This window comes from Pteropus alecto, unplaced genomic scaffold (assembly GCF_000325575.1).
Source record: "Pteropus alecto unplaced genomic scaffold, ASM32557v1 scaffold7, whole genome shotgun sequence".
In the NCBI taxonomy this organism is placed as follows: Eukaryota; Metazoa; Chordata; class Mammalia; order Chiroptera; family Pteropodidae; genus Pteropus; species Pteropus alecto.
The window spans coordinates 41,338,480-41,363,277 of NW_006494614.1; the positions used below are offsets into that span (position 1 = coordinate 41,338,480).

At 41.2% G+C, this 24,798-nt stretch overlaps 2 protein-coding genes, 1 non-coding gene and 2 pseudogenes across 3 annotated transcripts in view; 3 read left to right on the forward strand and 2 right to left on the reverse strand.

The window, feature by feature from the left end:
* Positions 1–4: 4 nt before the first annotated feature.
* On the forward strand, positions 5–1,539 carry TBCC (tubulin folding cofactor C). Its single transcript, XM_006926547.3, has one exon. It carries the CDS (start codon positions 113–115, stop codon positions 1,148–1,150), a length of 1,038 nt encoding a protein of 345 aa, XP_006926609.1. The 5' UTR covers positions 5–112; the 3' UTR covers positions 1,151–1,539.
* Positions 1,540–3,030: 1,491 nt separating this feature from the next.
* On the reverse strand, positions 3,031–3,149 carry LOC112474807. Its single transcript, XR_003044541.1, has one exon. It is a non-coding gene; the product is annotated as a 5S ribosomal RNA (ribosomal RNA).
* A 7,134-nt stretch (positions 3,150–10,283) lies between these two features.
* On the forward strand, positions 10,284–10,402 carry LOC112474702 (annotated as a pseudogene).
* Positions 10,403–15,995: 5,593 nt separating this feature from the next.
* PRPH2 (peripherin 2) overlaps positions 15,996–24,798 on the forward strand; it is a 13,654-nt gene continuing 4,851 nt past the window's right edge. Inside the window, exon 1 of the mRNA XM_006926548.1 lies at positions 15,996–16,591. Coding sequence (XP_006926610.1) covers positions 16,011–16,591 — 581 coding nt within the window. The 5' untranslated portion in view covers positions 15,996–16,010. The remainder of the gene's footprint in view (positions 16,592–24,798) is intronic.
* Positions 24,735–24,798, reverse strand: LOC112474661 (annotated as a pseudogene).

Sequence of the window (24,798 nt, forward strand, 5' to 3'; positions counted from 1 at the left end):
GAGGGGTTTTGACGTCAGCGTGGCCGGCCAATCACAGGACGCGTTGGTGGGAGGCCTCACGGTGGGCGCGCCCAGAAGAAGGAAGGCAGGAGAAAGGAAGCTTGCTGTCAAGATGGAGACTGCCAGTTGCTCTGTTACTGCGGTGGGGAACGGGAACATGGGGTCCCAGCGGGACCGGAGCCTGGTGCCTGAGCGGCTTCAGAAACGAGAGCAAGAACGGCAACTGGAGGTGGAAAGGCGGAAGCAAAAGCGGCAGAACCAGGAGGTGGAGGAGGAGAAGAGCGACTTTTTCTCCGCCGCCTTCGCTCGGGAGCGAGTCGCCGTGGAAGAGCTTCTGGAGGGCGGGGAGTCTGTCGAGCGGCTGGAAGAGGCGGCCACTCGGCTCCAGGGGCTGCAGAAACTTCTCAACGACTCGGTTTTGTTTCTCGCCGCCTACGACGTGCGGCAGGGACAAGAGGCGCTGGCGCGGTTACAGGCGACCCTGGCCGACCGGCGCCAGCAACTGCAGCCCAAGAAGCGTTTCGCTTTCAGGACTCGGAGGAAAGACGCTGCTCCAGCCACCAAAGTAGATGCGGCTCCTGGCGCCCCTGCGGCGGAAGGCATCCTGGCCTCCCCGCCGCCATTGAAGGAGGAGGGAGGCTTCAGCTCTAGCTGGGTCTGCGGTTTCTCCAACCTGAAGTCCCAAGTCTTGGAGAAGAGAGCAGAGGAGCTGCACCAGCGAGACGTCCTTTTGACCGAACTGAGCAACTGCACAATCAAATTGTATGGCAATCCCAACACCCTGCGGCTGACCAAGGCCCGCAACTGCACGGTGCTCTGCGGCCCGGTGTCCACCTCTGTGTTCCTGGAGGACTGCAGTGAGTGCGTCTTGGCTGTGGCCTGCCAACAGCTCCGCGTACACACCACGAGAGACACCCGCATCTTCCTGCAGGTGACCAGCAGGGCCATCGTGGAGGACTGCAGCGGGATCCAGTTCGCCCCTTACACCTGGAGCTACCCGGGAATTGACAAAGACTTTGAGGGCTCTGGTTTAGATAGGAGCAAAAATAACTGGAACGACGTTGACGATTTCAACTGGCTGGCCCGGGGTGTGGCTTCCCCTAACTGGAGTATTCTTCCTGAAGAAGAGCGAATGATCCAGTGGGACTAAGCAGTTGTTAATCTTAACTCCTACCAAATTCTTCCCATGTGGGACTGACTCCAACTAATGGGACCCTAAAGTTTACTTACTTAGTGCCGTCACACTATGTTTTCAGTATTTAAGACTTAAAATTGCTATAGGCTCATATTTGTGATTTCCATTAAATTTATGACCGGTCTAACACTTTAAAGCGTTTTTGCTATTTTGGTAATGTCTAGGAGCTATTATTTAACAACGATGTTTTGAGGCCATAAGGGGGAAAGGGTGTGGTTGTGCTTTGGTTTTTTTGATGTGTGGTATTTAAAACTTACTGCATGATAAAGCAGGCTTTCAATAAATATTTGTTATTTTAATAAATGAATTCAGTAGGGCTCTAGTAGGAGCCAATTAATGTGGAATTGTGGTATCAGACCTGTGCAGAGTACCATTAACTGAGAGCTTTCTTGAATTGAAGTTTGGATTTCCTTAGGTATTTCTCAGCATTGTGCTGGAAAGGCTCCTCTTTGATCTTCGGCTGCACATTGGCTTGGGCTTCTGGAATGCAGTTCTAGTCATCACTTGTTTGGGTCCAAAATTTTGGCTTGGACCCCAAGTGGCTCATGAGTCTTCCCAAGTGTAAAGCCAAAATAATTATAGCTACCAATTTTTCATGCACTTAAATGGTGCATAGACACTGTTTTAAGCACCTTACACTTATTAAATCCTCATGTCTTATGAAGTACGTTTTGTTAGCACTATTTTTCTAGTGAAGAAACAGTGAAGTATGTTGCCCGAGGTCACACATGCTCTTAGACTGGGATTTGAAACCAAGTAGTCTGGCTCCTGAGCCCATCTTCTTAACCATTACAAGATAGTGATTTTGAATAGTGTTAATTGCATTGAAAGCGTCCAAATTAAAGAAGGCAAATTGCTCTTAAATTCTCGGGCATAATTATGCTATATGTCCTCATACAAAAAGAATTGAGGCAAACATCTACCTGAGTCTTAATTTTTCCATACATTTGGCAATATAATTCTCTATGGTTACAAATTTGGCTTTCTGCTCTATACCTAATCCATTGTTCTTAAATGGAGAGTTGTAAGATTTTCAAAAAGATTTTTTGGGTCTCATGGCCTTGTAACTGCAGGCACACTTTTTATTTAATTGCCACAAGTATTAACCTGCTTGAAGTACCTTAAGTACTTATGTGTTAAATATTTATATGTTCTATCTGGTTTCAAAAAGAATTTAAAGTGGTTTCTAGGATATGTGAAGTGTAACAAGAAAACAAAAACGAATAAGAAAGAGGAGCAGAGCAAAGGCACAAATTGGAGGCAGAAATGAGGCCAATAAAAATGTAGCCTACCAAGTTCTGTTCCCGTAGCCAGAGGTAAATCCAAAATTGTTTTTTCCTCAACTATTAGCTGACTTGAAAAAGGGTCCTGATTAGCTTCACAATTTTGCAACATCCACAAAGAAGACACTGGGGTGGGGGTGGGGGGGTTCAATTGTTTAGGAAAAACAATCCTGATAATAAAAGAAAATGTAGTGAAATTCTCAACCATTTCTTCAAATTAGAAAGTGACTGGTGTCCTAAGGCTATCCCCCTGAAGACTGATAGTTTAACACCAAGTGCACCCCAGGAAAAACCATGCTTGTAGCACTAATGGGTTTGTAATTGATAAGTATGGAATAATTATTTTTACTGGAAAGGTAACTATTTACATCTAAAACAGTAAAACCCCTTGAAGCTTTTGCAAACATGGAGTTTGTAGTAGATAACGAAGTCACGAAATCATGGCACTTTGAACCATAGTTAATACTTGCTTGCTAATCTCAGCTGAACTTTCCTCCCTGCTCAGCAATCCTGTCCTGCCTTCCTGAATGGCCCTCTCCACATTACTTATGCCAACTACGGCACCAGGTATTCCCAGGTGGTCTCCCATCCAAGTACTAACCAGGTCCAACCCTGCTTAGCTTCCAAGATCAGACGAGATTGGGAACGTTCAGGGTGGCATGGCTGTAGACCATTTACTTTCCTAAAGCTCACAATTTCATGCCTGTAATTGCCAATCTTACCTAACATGTTATAGGCCATCCAACCCTTTAACCCTTCAATATTAGAAAAAATTTCCATCTGTACTGGTGTTCTTGCTTAAGGCATATCTCCTGCCCAGAGGTACCTCTTCCACCTGTGCCCATCCCCTTCTACCTCCTATGGATCTTGCTCCCTTTCCATTGGTCTTTTTCTTTCTCTTTCAAAACACCAGATCCTGAGATATCCATCCTACGTATCACTGAATGATGTTCCAGCTCCTTCCCTCTCCTGTCAGCCATCTTAAAAGATTAGCTGTGTCCACCTGTATCTACATCTACTCTCTCTTTAAGCCTGTAATTTTATCTCTTTGCTGAACCAGTCTCTTTGATGGTATCAGCAACCTGAGCTCCAAATCCAATAGCTCCTTCCCTCCTTCATCCTTACCTTTTCACTCTGGGTGTGGTTTACTACCTTACTCTTAAAGTCTTCTCTTTCATTGAACTCCATAATTTTAATTACCCTGTTTCTCTTATGACAACCTCTTTCTTCATTGGAAAGCCCTTAAATATGAGAGATACTCAAAGTTTTGCCTTTGGCTGCTTATATTTGGTCTCTCCAGAATCTCAAATCTCAACCTGTGTACACAGTCCTGTATCTGTATCCCCAGCCGCCACCCTCAGTGGGCTCACCTACCTTTCAAATTCCATATATTCTTACAGTCTCCCATTTTCACCTCTTTCTCTCCCAAGTTCCATGTTTCATTTAATGAATTAATTCTCCAGGCATTCAATGCTTACCAGGGCCAAGCAGGTAAAATCAGTAGGGCTGCTGGAAATAAGTCAATAGGGCGTAGGGGACCAGATGACTTGGCAGATAAATGCAGGCATTTTCAAAACATTGTACGAGCCAAGCAAAACTTTTCTGCCGTCTACATCTGGTCCCTGAGCTAGCCAATTTGTAACATTAGACTTCCAAATCATGTCAGTTTTATCCTCAGCAGGTCTTGCCCATTCATTCTGTCCATTCAAGTCTTTCTGCCATTTCAGAAAATTAGACCTTATTATTTTTTCCCTAAACTTAAACTGCAATGGATTTTTTTTTAACCAAAAGACCCAAAACCAACCCAAACCTATGTTAAAGTCACATCCGTGAATTAAAAACATTGATTAATTTCAGCAAGTTTTTATTATGCAAATCTAATGATAATGGTCATTATGATGAGGGCCTATTGCACCAATAAGTGTAATGACCATATGTTTTCATCAAAATTAACTCTGGAAAAGCAATAAAATAGCACATTAGTCAAGCAATCAGTTTATTAAACTTCATTTATGAACAGCTATATTAAACAGTTTAGTGTACAGTTTAGTATTACATAATTATAGAGTATCACTCCAGAGTCTCAACCCCATAAGAATAAGAGAAACGGCCATTTTTTTTTGTAAATTCTAATACTGAAGTTCTGAGTACAATGCAAGAGTAGTTATTGAAAAAAATTAGTTTTAATTTTCTTAATCAGGGAGAAATGAACAAAAACAGCAAGATGTAAAGATTCAACACTCCATGATGAATGTTACTTGATAATACAATGTTTTATAAACATCTAGTACCACAGAAATTGGACAACTAAATTGCATTTAACTCAAAAGTCTTATCACCAACTCAAAAACTTAGTCACACAATTTGATTATTTTCTTATAAAAAAAATAAGTTGGTCGTTACAATTAAGATGAGGGTCAATTATTTACCCACCTTTAAGTTTCAAGAAGGGCAGGGACAATATGACACAGAAATCCTTGCTCAATTTAACTGAACAAATATTTGAATATTTACTATGCACCTGTTTAGTGCTGATTGCTAAAAACACAATGGTAATCAAAGAAAGTGTGTGTTCTTCCTTTATAGAGGTTACATCTAGTTGAAGATCAGATGAATAAGAGAACAATCACAATGGAGAAATTCTGAGGACTCTGATAAAGTAATGCCCTATCAGAGAGGTTATCCTAACCTCTCCAGGTTAGAAGTGACCTTGAGTAAAGCATCTATATCTATCACCAATCCAGGGTCCGAATTTCCTGGATGATATCCCTGCCCACTACCTATCTACTCAGAGCAATGGAGTCACAGAAGGAAGTGTTGGAAGTAGTTATTCAAAGGCCTGAATTCCAACTTTTCAGATACTGTACTTACTCTGAACTTTAATAACTAACAATGCCAAGCAAGACAACTCAAGGCATTTTGCTCACCTGGTAACCAAGCTTAACATTCTGTTCAGCCATTCAAGTACTTTATTATAAAGATTTTTTTTTTTAGTTTTATAGCTTTCATTTGTGTTTATTTCACCAAGAAAGCTGTCCATAATCTAATTTTTAGAAATGATATCAAGGTAGAGTTTTGATTCTAAGATGATAGGGCAAGGGACTTTTTAAAAACAGATAATTCTCCCACAGGTACAAAAGATTGGAAAAATGGTAAATCTCCCTCCTTCCTTTGATCCCAGCCATTCAGTTCTCTTTGGAAAACCACTATCCTTTCTCTGTTTCCTTGGTATTCTTCTGGTCTATGCATTTACAAACTTATGGGCAATATATCTTTTTATCCTTCCAGTCAAATAGAAGCATGCTATATATACTATTAGGCACCTTTGTCATTAGCATTATAGTAAATCCACACTTAATGTCATCGATAGGTTCTGCTACCGTAAGCAAAATGATGTATAATGAAACTAGTTTTACCATAGGCTAATTAATATAAACTAGAGTTAAGTTCCTACGCATCTCAGCAATGTGATAATGAAACAACACTGAATGAAATGACGTTATTCGAGAACCTGCTGTGTTTTGGGGATCTTCCCACATAAGTACGCAGAGTCCTCTCATTCTCTTTAACTGCTGCATAGTATTCTGTTATATGGAAAGTGCCATACTTATTTAACTAGTCTGTGATGAACCTTTTGGTTGTTTCCAATCTTTAACCATTAGGAAAATGCTATAATGAATATCTTTATACATAAATGATTTAGTATGTATACAATATTATCTATAGTCTAAGTACCTAGAAGTGGAATTGCTTGACCAATAGGTTATGAACATTTATAATAATATTGATAGATCTCATCAAATTGCCTCCCAGAGAATTTATACCCTCTCTAGCAATGTCTGAGAATGCTATTTCTCCACATGCTTATTGACATATTATGCTATCAAGTTTTTAGATCTTTGCCAATCTGAAAGTTACAAAATGTTATCTTCCTGTAACAGTAATTATAATCATCTCCTAATTGTCTCCTCTTCTCCAATTTCTAAACCATTCTGCATGCAGCTACCAAATTAGTTTTCTTAAAACATGTCACTCCTGGTCTAAAACCCTCTGAGATCTAAAATCTGCTGGACTCCGGGCCTGGAAGACAAGCTCCTCCACCATCTGCTTTTAGCCTACTGTTCCTACACCATGTTTTACTGTTTCATCACACATACTTCATGCTTCAACTAGTCTGAACTAATATCCATTAATCAAACACACTGTATCAGTCAGGGACCTGGCAGGAAACAGATGGCACTCGAAATGGATAATTTGAGAAGAGCTTAATGCAGGAGCTATTTACAAAGCTGTGGGCAGAGTTTAGGAAAAGCAGCAAGAGATGGTGCTATACCTGTTATCACTCCTGGGGCCAGAGGGACAAAACTGTTACCTGAACTCAGAGAGACAATATTGCTTTAGAGGATGCAGCCAATCCATTGTGATCTGGCAAGTGGGGAGAGCTGTGGGAATTGAAAAACACCACTCTCTTCTGATGGTGCCTTCCATAGGCTGAGAATTTTAGGGCAATGAAGTCTGTTGGTGCAGTACTTATGGGTCAGCTCCCAGACCACAGAGTAGGGTGGAGAAAAATGAAGACTGGATTTGGAGGAGCAAATGGAAGATAGTCAGTACAAACACCTTCTACCGTACTTCCTGGCCTTTTTTCAAGAAGTTCTCACATAGTGTGAGTCCATGTGCACTTGTCAAAATTTTGCACAAGCCAAATATCATCTCCTCTGGGAAGTCTTCTGGGATTTTTTTCAGTCTTTTTGAAAATGAAGCATGATATTTTGAGACAATGAGAGCAAGAAAGGAAGGCGTGGCTCCATAGTGTAGTGGTTAGCACATTTGCTTTACACGAAGGTCCCGGGTTCACATCAGGACCGTGGTGGAGCCACGGACCATATCCTAGGTAGCCCCCCCACCTCGCCCCCACCTGTTCCTGCCCTGGTCCTCGCTGGGAGGAGATGCCCCGCCTTCAGAGATCCAGTTCTTAAGGAGAGTGGGCAACATCCCTAGGTTAGGGGTGGAAGTGGGGGGAGGGAATTAAATAGGGGGTGGGGAAACAAGTATTAAAAAAAGAAGGAAAGGTGAAAGAGCTAGTCTCTGAGGGCAAGTTGTTGCATTCTCCAGTTGTCTAATTTTTGAGGAAAAGAAAAAGATTTGAAGAAAGTGAAAAGTGAAGGCCAATACAGTCGACATTCATGTGATGGCAAAACTTCAGGATATATGTCTGCATGATTACATATAGAGACTTGAGTATGCCTCCGAGTCAAGTAATGATTTCAGCAAAGTCATAGTCTCTTTGGAAAAGTTTAAGAAAAGAGGAGGCATCAAAGGAAATCTCAGAAAAACCAAAGAATGCCCTCTACAGGAAAAGAACAGGGGAAGCTTCCAGTGGTTGATATAAAAATATCTAAGATACAAAGTCATCTGTAATCTTTGAGGGGGAAACAAAGGAGGGAGGAGAAGAGGAGAGGCATTCATGTCCATCTCATCAGTAATGGAAATTTCCAAGAAAGGTGACTGGAATGTTAAATGACTTTTAAGGTGCTTGAGCAGTGACAGGCTTACGGACATTTATTGTAACATTTTGCTAAAGTTGTAGTTTAAGAAATCTTAGCAAACAACTTGAGCACAAAGTTTCCCCCCAAAAGAACATTGACAATTTAGCTTTTGACTGTGCACTTACTTAGATTTTGTTATATATTTGTATTTTAGTTTTATTTCGCTTCATCTTTGGTATTTTTATGATATAAAATGTGTTTGCTACTTTGGAAACTCAATTTATAACATTGCATCTCTAGGAAATATGGGTTAGACTTGAAGTGGCTTGTCTTGCGACTGGTGATAAGGAACTAGATAACTTGTTCAGTCCAGTAGCACCTACATGACTGGGATATGTCCCCAGGGGACTTAATAAAAAGTGCTGCTTGTGATTATTCTTATTAGAAATTTTCTTCTAATAGCACTTTCTAATATTGTAATAACAGTGTAATGAAGGGGAACACTGACCACCCATATCTCTTGGACTTTATATTGTGCCCAAGCAGACTTTTGATGGCTAGTATGTGGTGCCTGAGGGTTCTAAGCCATGTCACTGTCCTTGTGTAGCAGTCCAGAAGAGACGAAGATTTATTCCCCAGAAGCAGCCTGCATTAAATGCTGATCAGGAGTTGGGGAATAAAATACCTGGACTCCCTCACCACAGATGGGATAATTCTGAGGTATGTTTCCTTGTGGGATTTCCCCACTGGCTGAATAACACACTCTTATTGGCTGCTTGCCTTCCTGCATCACTTCTTCACCTCCCTATTGATGTTACCAAACTTCCCAAATTACTTTCATTCAAATCTTTGTCTTAGGGCAGTGACTCTCAATCCTTTTTTTTATTATCGTCCCCTTTTTACACATTTTTTCCCCTAATAGCTCCCCTGCCTATGAAATTTTAAGACCACAGATATACTGTATATTTGTTTCTGTGCCATGCTTTTATTTATTACGTATATCTGTGTTTTATGCATAAAAAATTAAGATATTTTTGCCCTTTAAATGCTTATGTTAGAAAAGGAAAAAAACTAAAGATTAACGAGCTAAGTTTTTAGCTTGAGAAGTTAGAAAAAGAATAGTAGAAGTAGAAGAAAGACAATTATACAGATAAGAGCCAAAAGCAATGACATAAACACAATAGAGAGAACTGAAAAAAAAGAAAAAAACCCACAAATTGATTCTTTGCAAAGAGTAATGAAACAAACCAACTTTTGGCATGCTTGGCCAAGAGAAAAAGAGTAAAGGCAAATAGAAACAATAAATGAAACAAATGGGACCTTACCATTAATGTTGCAGATATTAGAAAAATAATAAGTAGATATTATGAACAATTTTCTGCCAATAAATTTGAATACTTTGATTAAATGAATAAATTTCTGAAAAAATACAATTTACCACAAAAGCAATAGAAAACCTGAAGAGTTCTATAACTATTAAATAATCAAAACCATAATTCCCACAAAGAAAACATCAACCCTAGATGGTTTTAACTGTAAATTCTTTCTAACATGTCAGGAAGATATAATATCATTCTTAATATGAACTCTTCCAGAATATAGAAAAAGAAAGAATTTATCCCAATTCATTGGATGAGGCTAGCATAACCTTGATACCTAAACCAGCCATGAAACATGAGAAAGGAAAATGACAGGCCAATGTAATTCAAATGTATATGTGAAGATCCTAAAATTATATTAATAAGTCAAATCCAAAAGTATATAAAAAGATAATATATATATCAGAGTTTAGTATAAGAAGACTAGACTAGTCTGACTTTAGAAAAATGATTTTATTTATCACATTAAGAAAATAAGGGAAAATCCATATGATTATCTTAATAGAGGCAGAATACGCCTTCTGTAAAATTCAGCTTCTATTCAAGAGAACACACCTTTAGCAAAAATAGAAAGGAACTTCTTTAACTTGTTAAAGGTATCTGCTAAAACCTACAGCAACCATGATTCTTGGTGGTAAATCATTTAGAAGTTAAGATCAAGATCAAAACAAGGATCCCTGTTATCATCATTTGTACTCAAATTGCACTGAAGAGCTTAGTCATTACAGTAAAACTTGAAAGTAATTTTAAAATTATAAGAATTTTAAAGGATATAAAAAAGTTGCTATTTGTGAATTATAAAAACTCCAGAATAATTTGTAAAGAAATAATTAGTGGTAATAAGAGCATTATGTTTTTATCCATGTTATAAATGGCCAAGATATTGATTTTTAAAAAAAAGGTGTGTGTGTTGTCCTTTATCAGATAGGTAGAACAGGTCTGCAGCCATGCCACCTTGAACGTGCCTGATCTCGTCTGATCTCTGAAGCTAAGCAGGGTCAGGCCTAGTTAGTACTTGGATGGGAGACCACCTGAGAATATCAGGTGCTGTAGGCGTTAAAAAGAAATATATATATATGATCTCAGATATGTAGATATTTCATTAAAACAGTATGATGATAGCACAGGAACAAATAAAATGGTGTGCTGGGACTATCTGTATGGAAGAAAATTAAATCATATACCTTCATCATACCACACACAAAAATCTATTCTGGAAACATTAAAATCTTAGAGAGAAAAAATATAAATCTTTTAGAAGACAACAGAGGAATAATATCTTTCTATGTATGAGGCAAGGAGTAATTTCTTAAACAAGCACTAACCATAAAGAAAAGACTTGAAAATTCTACCATTAAGAAGTTATCATATTAAGTTCTACTATAAGAACTTATGATCTTCAAAAGATGCTATTAAGAAAGTGTAAAGTCAAGTCACAAATTGGGAGAAAGTAATTGTAACACATATAATGCCAAAGGAATATTATATAGAGAATATAAGAAAGTTCCACAAATCAATCAGAAAATCACCAACAACCCAAGCAAAAAATGGGCAAAAGTTAAGAACATACATTTCACAGAGGAAGCACAAATGGCAAATAAAATTATGAAAAGATACACAGACTCATTAATAACTGGGGAAATGCAGATTAAGGCCACAATTAAAACCAAGGAAACAAACATTAAGAATTCTGGCTCAACAGTAAGAGGTGGAGAGGCTGTGGATCCTATATTCACTGCTGGAGGGAGTATAAATCAGCCTGATCACTTCAGAAAACTTTTTGGCGTTAAGGGTGAAGATTCATATAGCCTACTTCTCAGCAGTTCCCCTCTTAAGGTTATACCCCAGAGAAACTACTGCTTAGCAGGAGATGTACTAAATGTTGAGAGCAGCTCTGTTTACAAAAGCAACTTTGCAGTCATTTAAAAAACCCACAAGAAATCACCCATATATCCACTGACGGGAGCACGGATCACGTACTGTATGATCTGTATAAGAAAATGAACTGTAGGTGTACACAGCAACATGTATGAATCTTAAAACATAATGTTGAGTGGAAAAAAGAAGATCCTGAAGACCGTATATGGTATGATGCAATTTTATAAATTACAAAATGATAATAAAAATTTAAAAATATATATGTAAAGGAAATGCTATTTGATTTTTCATGAAAAGAAAAGCTAAGGTATTCAGAATAATGGCTATGTCTTGAGCAGCTTGGGTTGCCATAACAAAATACCACAGACCGAGTGGCTCAACTACAGAAATTTATTCTCTCGCAGTTTTAGAGGCTGGAAGCCCAAGGGCACGGTACCCACTGATTTGGTTTCTGGTGAAAGTTCTCTTCCTGGCTTCCTGCTACAACCTCACATGGCTTTTCCTCAGTGTCTTCCCTTTTTTTCCCTCTCTTCTTTCTTATTGTTTCTTTTCTTTTCTTTTCTATTCTTTTTTGCTTTTCTCTTCCTCTTCTTATAAGGATGCCCAGTCCTATCAGTTTAGAGCCCACCCTCAGGACTTTATTAAACCTTACTTGCCTCCATATAGGTAACAAATACAGTCACTTTGGGGGTTAGGGCTTCCACTAATGAATGAATTTGCAGGAGAAACAATCGGTCTATAGCAGAGGGGAATATGATGGGAAAAATTATATATGTAGATGTAAGTTACTTATGATATTCAAGTTGGGTGATGAGTAATTTATTATGATGATGTATGGTATGTATGTTCTTTGTATAAAAATTACATTTAAAATTAAAAATTAATAAACTATAGCTGTATATGTTGATGATCAAGTTGTACATTTATGATTTATGGGCTTTTTTATATGTATAAAAGTTTTAAAAGTAATGTATTTTGAGGAAAAGCAAGAGCAAAAGTAATACTTATCATATGATTCTATTTATGTCAAATTCAAAATCATGCAAAACTGAACAATGTATTTTTTAAGCATACATGCATAGGTGGTAACACTAAAGAAAATCAAGAGAATAAATGCCAAATTCAGGTTACCCCTGGGAGTAACGAAGGAGTGACACCTAGGTGGCCTTACAGGCACTGGTGATATTCTATTATGCTAGGGGAGGAAACGTAAGTGTTCATTTGAGCATTATTCTTTACTCTTATTATATATGATATATTTACCAGAAAAAATGGAAGGAAGGAAGGAAGGAAGGACAGAAGGAAGGAAGGAAGGAAAGAAGGAAAAAGTAGAGGAGAAAGAGAAGTCAGGATGACAATCAAAGCAATGAGGTTAAGGAAACAAAAGTCAATTAATTATTTATAGAGCCAACCTGTGCCTCATTTTTCCTTGGGTGGGAGGTCCAGAGAAATGATTTCTTGGGTTCCTTTATTTTAAAAAAATTATATAATTTCATCACTTTCATCTCATTATTATATTAGAAAAAAAAAATCTAAAGAAAAATGAACTACCCCTAATTCCATTAAGCTTTTCTTTTATCTTTATAATAGATTTTTAGCATCTGGACTCAAATCCATTGGTCCAGCGGAGGAGGGAGCCAGCTTTCCCCATCTTCCACAAGTCCACTTTTCTCGCCTTGTTCCTCATCATATCATCATATCTTGCCTTGCTTCATACTTGAAAGATTTGGCCATTGACATTTCTGATGTTTCTGTTCTTTCTCTTTTATCTTTCTAGATAATTTAACATCCTCATCTCTCTTTTTCCTGCACTGAAGCCATTCTATTTCTGACCAGCAGGAGGCATCCGCGGACTTGCCAGACTTGCCACGGGCTCAGCTCTGCCCCTCCTGGTCATTTGAAGAGAATGAGATCCTTGACTAATCTAGTTATCCCTGTAGAGCTATTTTAAAATTTTTCATTTCTGGTTTCTACATCAATTTTTTTTCCTTCTCCTTCCCTCTGATTTTCTCTTGGCCGCATGCATGTTCTTAAGAACTTCTTTGAGATAGCTTCCCAGTCGTTCATATCCATTTTCACTCACGGCAGTTGGCTTCAGATTTTGTGTATATGAGGTGTGAGTCTGGTCATATTCTGAACATCCTCTGCGGCGGGCTGAAGAAAAAAAGTTCCAGAATCTGTGGCACATTCTTTTCAATGTCTTCGATGGTGAAGGGTTGAAATCTTTTGAAGGTCTAAAGCTGTTGGAAGCCAAGTCTTGTCTATAAGAAGAGTGATCACCCTGGGTAATATCGTTTTGGACCCAAAATGTGGTGTGGCAATAAAATAATAAGACTGATTTCTTTAGATGGCTCAGAACCTGGCCTTGGGGATCACTCCCAAATTGGAGTGCAAACTTGAGTTGAAAAATGGAGCGAGTGTTTTGTTTTCTAAGATGACTATGCCAGAGGGAAAAAACTCATGTCTCATTGCTTTCTCCTCACACCGCTAACTGTGGAGAAATACCCTCTTTGATTTTACTTAGTGATTTGGAGATCTTAAAGAGGGGTGTGCAGGTGCTGAATTTAATAGAATCAAACACACATAAGGGAAGAAAGGAGGTTCCAGGTTGGAGATCTGATCCACTTCCTGCGTTGAGCTCATGGTACTCTTATTCTAACAAAGCATTCTTTGGTATTAGATGGACATGAATTTGAGAATGAGATTGGTTTGTTACTAAAACTCCTTGTGCTATAAACTATATAAATGTCCAACCTATGTACTGTATACTTGAAACTAACAAGAAAATAAAATTAAAAACTCCTTGTGCTTATGCACAAGCTGTTATGAAAAGTGGAGCTACCTAATCACTGGAAATGTGCATTTCAAATTTTAATAAAGATAGATAAATTATTCTCCCAAAAGTCTCCAGGAGTCTAAAGAAAACAAACAACCCAATTAAAAAGTGGACAAAAGTGCTGGTCAGACACTCCACCAAAGGAGGTATATAGATGGCAAATAAATATATGAAAAGATGCTCCACATCATACATCATTAGAGAAACGCAAATTAAAACAACAGTGAGAAACCATTACACACCTATTAGAATGGCTGAAATCCAGAACACTGACAACACCAAATGCTTCCAAGGGTGTGGAGCAACAGGAACTTCCATTCATTGCTGGTGGGACTGCAAAATGGTACAGTCACTTTGAAAGACAATTTGACAGTTTCTTGAAAAGCTAAACATAGTCTTACCATAAATCCAGCAATTACGTTTATAGGTATTTACCCAAATAAGAAACCCCTTAATAGGTGAATGGATAAACAAACTGTGGTATATCCATATAATGGAATGTTATTCAACAATAAATAAAAATGAGCTATCAAGCCACAAAATGACATGGAGGACCATGACTTGTGTATGGCTATGAGAAAGAAGCTAGTCCGAAAAGCCTACGTATTGTATGATTCCAACAATAGGACATTCTAGAAAAGGCAAAGTTATAGAGATATTGGGTACCCAGGGTTGGACAAGAAAAAGAGGAGGAATGAGTAGGTGGTTATCATTAGATCAGTGAAACTATTCTGTGTGATGCGATAATGGTAGGTACATGACATTACGCATTTGGTTAAAATCCATAGAACCATACAACACAAAGAGTTAATCTTAGCGTAAATTATGGGCTTAATAATTATAATGATGATGTATCAAAACTGATTCATCGATTTAACAAATGTACCACATCAATGCGACATAGTAATTATAAGGAAAATTGGTTGGAGAAAAGGAGTCCGTAAGAGCTCTCTGTATTTTCTGTTCAATCCTTTTGTAAACCTAAAACTGCTTTAAGAAATAAAGTTTATTAATAAAAAAAATTATAAAATTTACAGACTCATCAAATGTATATATCTTCCTTTCTGCTATTTTTGTTTACACTGTTTGGTGACAGAATTTTGAAAAATGTTCAATCTGATGGATCAAGTTTTGTCTTTATTATTCTTTTAATTTGCCTTTTCTGCATTCTGCTCAGATTGAACGTTTTTTCCAGTTTGTTGGACTTTTGTTATAAATAGTTCTGTTTTATAAATCATCTGTTTCTGTCCTTTGCCTGTTTTTCCAGTTGATTGTTGATCTTTTGATTGTGGAATAGTGGGAGTTTAAATATTATTTGCCCATTAATTCCTTTTATTACATGCAAATGTTTTCTCACAATCTGTTAGTTGTTTTTCAACTTGGGTAATGGCGTCTTTTGCCCACAGAAAGTTTCAAATTTTGAAAGAGTTTGGCCTGGAACCTTACTTCTGGAGAGACCTGTAATCTGAACCCGACCTCAGATTAAAGCCCATTCCTCTGGTCAGTCTTTTTTGCTCCTGATTCTCCAAGCTGAACCCAGAGCGCTCTGCTCCAGTGTTTCCATGGAGGCTCCTTTTGAGCATGTTTTGAAACTGGCACGGCTTTATCTAATGGGATGAACCTGGCTAAAGAGATTAGCAAGATGTCTTGTGGGTTCCACTTTTAATCTGCAACCTTCAAGCTGTTCCTTCTTGGCTTGGAAGGGAGCTGCAGAAACAACACCGAGAGCTGGCTCCTTCATGAGCTGCGACTCTGAGGCCCCTGCTACTGCTACTGAGTTAGCGGGGGTCCCCGGCTAAGGAGGTCAACATGAGAAGCCCCCAGAGCAGCAACCTGCAGCTTGGACTGTCTTCACCCTTCTCAAGGCCCTGAGTCTTCAGGCTCTGGGCTCACTAAGGTCAGGAGTGGGAGCTGTGCTGGCGGAGGCTGCCTGGACCACACCCTGCAAGCATGGTGCTGCTTAAAGTCAAATTTGACCAGAAGAAGCGGGTCAAGTTGGCCCAAGGGCTATGGCTCATGAACTGGCTCTCCGTGTTGGCTGGCATCATCATCTTCAGCCTAGGGCTGTTCCTGAAGATCGAACTCCGGAAGAGGAGCGATGTGATGGATAATTCGGAGAGCCACTTCGTACCCAACTCCTTGATAGGGATGGGGGTGCTGTCCTGTGTCTTCAACTCTCTGTCTGGCAAGATCTGCTATGATGCCCTGGACCCTGCCAAGTATGCCAAGTGGAAGCCCTGGCTGAAGCCATACCTGGCCATCTGCGTCCTCTTCAAGATTGTTCTCTTCCTAGTGGCCCTCTGTTGCTTCCTCATGCGAGGCTCGCTGGAGAGTACCCTGGCCCATGGGCTCAAGAATGGCATGAAGTACTACCGGGATACGGACACCCCTGGCAGGTGTTTCATGAAGAAGACCATCGACATGCTGCAGATTGAGTTCAAATGCTGTGGCAACAACGGCTTTCGGGACTGGTTTGAGATTCAGTGGATCAGCAATCGCTACCTGGACTTTTCCTCCAAAGAAGTCAAAGAGTGAGTGACCTCCAGCCCCAGGGTCAGAGCTACATGGGGACATGGAAGCCCAGTGCCTTTCCCTTCCCTTTGGTGCTCTCTGTGCACAACTCGTTATTGTGCGTGAGAGGCTGTATTCAGTTGGACCATATGGAATTGCCGATATTCTAACATTTTTTAACATATAAAGATGGTGACTTCATATGGCTCAACCTAATGTTTGGCTAAGGTGGCAGGAAGGTGTCAAGTGATATAAGTTGTTTGGCTAGGAGTCCCCAGGGAGAGAGACCCAGCCAGGAATGTGTGTCTGCTTCATATAGTAGAAATGGGTCATTTAAAGATCACATTATTTGGCTAGTTGTTTCATTCATTCAAAGTACATGGATTCAGTTCCAGAAGCATAAGTTTCCTGGTTAGTTCCTTTGTTTTCCAACCTTTGGACCTTGAGCAGCCACACTCAAGGTGTTTGTCCTTGGGGATGATGAAAAGAGCAGAGGACAGGGCAGCCAGGAAGTCTAGGCTGTGGTTTTGACTCTGTTGTTAATTAGCTGATGACCTTGGGTAAGCCACTTGCACACTGATACCTCGCTTGCCCATCTTTTAAATAAAGACACTAGAATAGATAATCTTGGAGGTCATCTCCTAGCTCTCTCTAGAGCCTGGCATACCGCAGGTGCTCATTAAATGCCTGCTGGTGTTTACTTCTTAAATCATGATAGTGCAACATGATAAAGTGTTTCTAAAGTATTCTTGGTATGTGTAAATATACCTGAGGTGGGATGTAGAGAGGTGTTGGTGAGAGAATCTCACCCTTTGAGCTAGAGATACAGCACGTGTGCTGACTCCAGCACGTTGCTCTCCCAATAGACCCATTGTTGTGGGTCTTGAGTCATTTTGGAAAGGGCAGCCTGTCCTAAGCCAGCAGCTCTCCCTCTCTTCTTTCTGTCCAACTCTACCCATCCTTAGCTGATGAGGGGTTTAGCTGATCATCTAGGTGGGTCTTCTTCTAAGTAAGGCTGGCGAATCCAAGGGGACTTGCACACAGGGTGCTAGCACATTGGCAGCAGGGCATGATTGAAGCCCAGATGACACCAATGAACCCCAGAACCTCAGATAGAAAGGAAGTCATATTGAAGGTCACTGCTAGGATCTTATTTTCTCTGTGGGTGGGGATTACTGCTACAAATCCCTAGTCAAGGAGAGGCTTGTAAATCGCTCTGCCCTTCCTAGGTGATCAGCCTGCAGGGACGGCACAAGGTGGCAAGTTGCCCCAGGAAGGCATAAAGCCAGAGGGACAAGTGGAATTCCTAGGGATAGGGGCTGAGGCGTGGGGAGGGGGAGAAGCTGATTGTTAAACCAGCCTTTTAAGCAGATGGGAGGGAGCTTTTCATCTTTTCCTGTTATTTAACTTGATGGCCTTCTGCACGGGGTCAGTCCTTGGACAGACTTTAAAATCTCTCTGTAATCCCCAAATCCCCTTTTGTCCCAGAGCAGAGAAATTCTCCAGATTGCTCCACTTCCAAATGCCAGCGTATCCGAATTTTCAGGCAAACATTAAGCTTGATCGAAACTGCCTCAGTGCTCCACACCAACTTATTAGCATGAAACTATCTTAATCCACTGACTTAGAAAAAAGTATCTGTTATACACAAAAAATATGATGAAAACATTAAGAGAAACAAAAACAGGAAAAGAAATCAAAGTCAGATTCTCATCCCCAACTAATCAACTGCTTTAATTTTTTTACTGTTCAGTCTAGTGTTGTTAACATTTACATAATAACATAGTGTAATCATGGTATAAATACAATGAAGTGCCCAATTTTGTAATGTGATAATATAACATTTGCATAATGTTCAAAGCAAAAACCTGATCATTTTTTCCCAGCATTATTGAGATACAATTGACAAATAACATTGTGTAAGTTAAAGGTTTATGTTGTGTTGGCTTGACACATTTATATATTGCAAAATGATTACCACCACAGCATTAGCTAACACCTGTATTATGTCACATAATTTCCTTTTCTTTTTAGCAGTGAGAACATTTAAGATCTAGTCTCTTAGCAACTTTCAAGTATATAATACAGTATTGCTAACAGTAGTCACTATGTTGTACATTACATCCTCAGAACTTATTCATCTTATAACTGGAAGTTTATATTCTTTGACCAGCATCTTTTCTTCCCTCCAGCCCTTGGGAACCACAATTCTAGTCTCCGTTTCTATGCATTCGGCTTTTTTTTTTTTTTTTAGATTCCACATATAGGTAATATCATACAGTACTTGTCTAAAAACGATCATGTTTAATGATTGCATAATATTCCACTGAACAAATGGACACACTTAGGCAGGCATTTAGGTTGTTCTTATTTATTCCTATTATAAATAACACTGCAGTAGGCATCTTTCGGGCTTTTCCTTCTCTCTGCCTCTGTCTCTTTCCTACTTCCCTTGGGCTAAATTTCCAAAACAGAAATTTTGGAAATGACTTTCGCTGAAATGACTTTCTCCTTTCTGAAAACTTAAGTGCCATCACATCCTTGTGCTGCCATGGGCGCAGCGTGATAGGGTCACCTTCACAGAGAGAGGGCCACATCATCGTTTCCCACAAACTTTTGAATTGTGATCAGTGGACAATACCCTTGAGCAAAGTGAGCCAAGTGAGGCTCCTCTGGGCTGGATTCACCTAAGGTACAGTGCTAGCACTGCCGTTACTAATTGGTGGAAAGGATAAACAAAGGAATGAATGTGAAGATGTGAAGTGCCACTTTCCCCCTCCCACCCAAGGATGCTAAATTTTCTTCCTCTTCACATCCTGTGTTTGCCCTCCTTGGAAGGATTAAGTTTACCTGACAAAGCTGACTCCCCAGATTCTCCCCCCAAAAATAGAAAATGTATTTTTCTTTTTGAGATGCCAAGCACTGAGAAATGGTAAGAATTTACCTTTTTCTGGCTTTTCTCAGCTAGGAAATGCTGGACTAGGATTCTGAGGCAATAGAGGCAAAGAGAAGCAAGGTGGGGCCCAGCAGGAGGGCAGTGCAGAGGAAGCAGTGTTATCTTTCATCAAGATCTTTTTCAAAGGAATTCTCCTTGTTCTCTTTTCTTCTCCCTACCAAGTTCAAAGGAGCCAGGAAAAGCCTTGACCCTGAGGACTTTGGGAAGCCATCCCAGGAGGAGTGAGCTGGTCAAAGGGTGGGAAGTCTGGGGAAAAAAAAATGCACCAGGATCCTCCAGAGGCACTGGTACTTGATCTAGGCAGTGTCTGGTGCCTGCCTATGACTTCTGGTCCTTTCTGCAGCCTCTGCCCCTGGAGCACTTCTTTCTGTTCTGTGCAATGTACATCTCGCTCGACTGGGCTAGAGAAAGTTGAGTTCTTCATCCTCCGGCATTTCCAGTCAACTCTGGAGAGGAGGAGCTGGGTTCCTGAACTTTCAACCCCTACTCATGGCTTTAGCGAGCACGGGGGGAGGGGGATGTGTGGGGGATGGGGGGATGGAGAGAGGATGGGGCAGTGGGAGGGGTCAGCTGGGGACATTTCTCGGGGGAATCTTTAAGATCAAGGACTGTTTCCTGAAGGGCCTGATCTAAGCAATGAAATCAGGTGGAAACAAATCAAGATTTTTATAAGAACTATAAGCATTTTGGCCCCCTGCCCCAGGCAAGTAGCCCTGTGGTGGTATCCTACCTCCAGCCTGCCCATTGCTATGCTGCCAGGACATTTGGGAGGAAAAAAAGCCTTCATTTATTTGGCACAAAACCCCTCCTGGCGGCGGAGTGGATTGTTGTAAATTTTTTAGGTGTTGTTATCTCTATTTTATAGATGAGAAATCTGAACCTCAGAGAAGTTAAGGAACATGCTTAACACTTCACAGCGGGAAAAGGGGTTAGATTTTTTAAAAGCTAGCTTTATTGAGGTATAATTCACATACCATACAACTCACCCATTTAAAGTGGGCAGTTCGATGGTTTCTGGTACATTCAGAGAGTTGTGCAATGAATACTACAGTCAATTTTAGAACATTTTCGTCACTTTGCAGAGAAACCTCAAAGGCTTTAGCTTTAGCATTCACTCTCCAGCTTCTCATGACCACGCCCTAAGAAACCACCAATTCACTTTCTGTCTCTACAGCCTTCCCTGTTCTAGACATCTCATTTGAATAGAATCATATAATATTTGTTCTTTAGTATTTGGGTTTTTTCACTTAGCATGTCTTCAGAGTTCATCCATGTTGCAGTACGTGTCACGTCAGAACTTCTTCTTTTTTTTTTTTTAGGATTGAATAACCCTATTGTGCGGAGTGCCAGGTTTTAATTCTGCCCCTTCTACTCTACTGCGTCCACTTCCCAGTGATGTTTAAGGGCACCTTGTCCACATTCGGTGGTAAACGAATCTTTGTTTTCTGACTGGCTGTAACCTCTAAATCTCCAGACTCTTTTGGGAGGCAAGGTAGAGGCAGTGCCTCATCATCCTCTCTCTTTCTGTCCTTCTCTGTCTTGTTCTTCACTTCCTCCTCCAGAGGAACAGTGGAAGGTGTGGGCAGAGGGTGTAGGCTCAAAACACATCTGTGGATTATGATTGGATTTCAGCACTTCTGTGCCAGGGTCTCAGATAATCACGAAGGTGGCCCCACAGAAACCAGAAACAGGCTCCCTGTGGCCTGTGGGAAATGAACGGGTGTGTGTGGCTGTGCTCTAACCTCTTGTGCCTGTGTTTACCTTCTCGCTCACCCCCTGGTCTGGTGGTCCTGGGGGCAGGTTGGTGTTTATATAAATAAGCATTTTGTCTTTTTTATATCATCAAAGTAAATCCTGGGCATAAGTAAATCCCTTTACTTATAAATGCTTTAGGAGGCATTTCTAACAGATGAGGAGGGTTTGTTTGTTATTTTGCCTTTTTGTTTTTGTTTAGCATAAACACAGTATCCCAACGAAATCAACATTAATATCGTCTAATACCCAGTAAGTGTTCAATAATCTCTGATAGCCTCAACATTTCTTTTCCAGTTGGTTTGTTCAAATCAGGATCCAAACGGAGCCCACGCTTTGCCCTTGGTTTCTTGGTCTCCCAAGTCTTTTTCCCGCATGTGTTATCTTTTTTGCGCTGTGCATGTCTTGGAGAAACTGGGCCATTTGTCCTGCAGAATTCCCCGCATTCTGGAGTTGCAGTCAAGTGGTGTCGTCTAACTTGTTCTTCTATCCTCTGTATTTCCCTGTGAGCCAGCAGCCAGGGCTGAGGTGTGACTGGGTTCAGGTTCAGTTTGGACAAGAACACCTCCTAGGGAGCTGCTCTGGGCATCTCACTGCATCACATCAGGAGGGACATTTGGCCTGCTAACATCAGTTCCCTCAATGTTTTTAGGATGAGCAGAGCTTCAGTGTTTCGGGGTAAAAGGCAGAACATAAAGGAGCTCAAATGCCTCAGAACCAGGAACTGTCAGCCAGGAAGGCCTGACTTGGGGCCCTCAGATTGAGGGAGAAGTTGGCACCAAACTCTTTCACTTTACCATCCTTCCAGGGACCCCAGAGGCTGTAGGCACCTGCTCACTCTTCCTGAACAGTTTATAGACATCTCAAGAAGTCTAGACCTTAGCTAGAAGCTCCCTGAGGACAGGGCTGTGTCTCCCTCTTCTTAAGTCCTCCCTCACCACTGCAGGAGTTTAAATCCAGTGACTACTTTAGAAAGAAATCTTCAGGCCTTTTGAGCCATGCTTCTCTTGCTCAGGCCTGCTTCCACTTCTGAAAGTGTACTTGCCTTTCTAATAAAACTTTTATTTTCTATTGTAAAAAAAAAAAAAAGATAAAAAGATAAAACAAGAAATCTTCAAAGAAATACTAATACTGCACTCGCTGTATACCAAGTGCTCTGTGTATATTATCTTATTTAATCTCCACCACATCCCTGTCAGGAAATTATACTGTTATTTCTCAGATGAGAAAACTGAGGCTCACAGAGGCCAAGCACATCGCCAAGGCTACAGAGGTGCTGTGTAGCTAGCATTCAGTTGGGGACTGACTCGCACTATCAGTTATACTCCTGCCCCCCTCCTCTCCCCTGCCTTGCTCATTTACATATGGCTTTCTTTATTAATTTATTGATTCACTGGCTAAATTACGTTGATTTTGCTAGGAAAACTCTGACATGATGATTTTCCTGAGTCATATGTGGCTTGGGCATGGGAGAGAGGGCTAAAACACAGGACTTGTTTTAATCAAGACCCTTACGAGCCCTAGTGAGCCCTGAGCAGAGTGAGATTTGTAGCCTGGGAAATACTCTTGTTATAAATAGCCAGCTCACCACCTAAGGAGCTCTCCTCTGCCTGGCTTTGTCTTAAGAGGGTGAGTGGGGCCTTAATCTGTGGTTGGAACCAGGGCAAACACTGAGTAAACAAGATGATGCTTCTGGGGGGAGGGAGGGCTTGTTCTAGAGGTGTAACCTCAAGAGGTACCAGGCTGGAGCCAAGGGAAGCCCCAGCTTCCAACAAAGCAGGACTGCCTCCCCCATGCTGACCTGGGCCCTGTCCTGAGGGAATTCCTTGTCTGAGGAGGGAGACAGCCCTGCCCTTTGACCAGTAGGGTGGCTTCTCCACTGGGGGAGGCTGACCCAAGGTGAGTTGGGGAGATGGTAGCTGCCCAGACCAGACCCTAGACTGAAGGCTGTTCAGAGCCTCTGCTGGCCTCTGTCCACACAACTGCAGGCCAGGCCCTCATTTCAGGTACCTACGTAGTATGTATGAGGCAGGTCTGCAGGTTTTACCTCAGCTTAGGGACCCCTGGAAAGTGAGTAAGGAGAGATGATGATAGACAGGAAAGAGTTGCTGGCACAGGAACAGGGGAGGGAACTCATACTTTCCTGGGAAGTTTAACTAGAAAAGCCAACAGGCAGGGAATATCTAAGAGACACTGAGGAAATTTTGAAGGTAGGAGAAACCAACTGTTGTGGGCCGCTTCCTGTGTGGCTTTGGGTGAGGCCTCGCCCTGCTCTGGGCCCCGCTTCCTGCTCTGCAGAACAATCTAGTGGTTTACAAGGTCTCACCCAGATGGCCTTAAGTGAGGAGGAGCCTACATTCTCTGAGGGCCTGGGTCAAGTGCATTCCTTGCATTGTCTCATTTAAACCTCTCCAGAGTCCTGAGGGGGGTATGTGGTTATTCTTAATTCACATAGGTCCAGGGAGATGAATTGAATGCAGATCATAAATGTGAGATCTTCTCACAAATGAAGATTTGGGATACTCTCTCCATAAGAACATTAGGAATGGCCCAGCTGGGATATTGTGCTGGTGAGAATGGGCTCAAGGGACAGTCCACAGGTCAGGAAGAGGGATGAACAGCATTTGAGTTTGGACACCCTTAGTCTTGAGGTGGTTGTGTTGGGGTTGTCCTGGGTTGCAAGACTACTGTCTGCTCACTCGTGCTGGGGCAGCTAGCCCCTCAAGAAGGGGGTGGTTTGCACTCATGGTGCAGTCAGTAAGGCTCCAGCAAAAACTTCAGTAGCAGCCACCTCTGTCAGTCAACAAATGTCTGAGAGTCCCCACCGCGGCGGTAGTGAGCCCTGTTCTCACAGAAGGCGCTCACAGCTTCTCCACAGTTGTCAGAGCCCATGCCACAGCTTGCAAGTGACTGCTCCCCAGAACGTGGTGTGGTGTGCTCCTTTGTCACAGCCGCTCCCTGAGAGCATGCAGAGCTCCCAGGAAGGCTCTCACTCTGAACCCCGCCCCTCCTGGCCCATCAGCCCTCGCTTACTAAGCACTTACTGTATATCCGGCACTCTTCTAAGCCTTTTTACGTATATTCCTTCATATGACCCTCATGACAACCCTATTTTACAGACGAGGAAGCTGAGGCCCAGAGAGGTTATGGGACTTTCCAGAAGGATAAACTGGTAGTAAATCCAGGCAGTCCTACCCTTACCCCCTGTGCACTCAGGGCCACCTGTTTCTTGAGCAGCGGGTCCTGTCCATGAAGTGGAGGTCAGGGACTGCAGGGCGTGTAGAAATATGGTCACCATAACCCAGGCAAGGATTGTTCTGGAACCAAGGAGACCACATTGTGCAGAGCCTTCCTAAAGTCTTAGTCATATTGGACAGCAAAGGACAATTCACTGAAAAGCCACCACAAATAGGTTCTTTCTTTAAATATATATATAGTTTCAAAGTTTATTAAGTAAAAATATGGAATGCTTCATGAATTTGCATGTCATCTTTGTTCAGGGGCCATGCAATTCTTCTC

Coding starts and splice junctions, on each gene's coding strand:
- TBCC (XM_006926547.3), top strand. CDS start 113: ATGGAGACTGCCAGTTGCTCTGTTACTGCGGTGGGGAACGGGAACATG.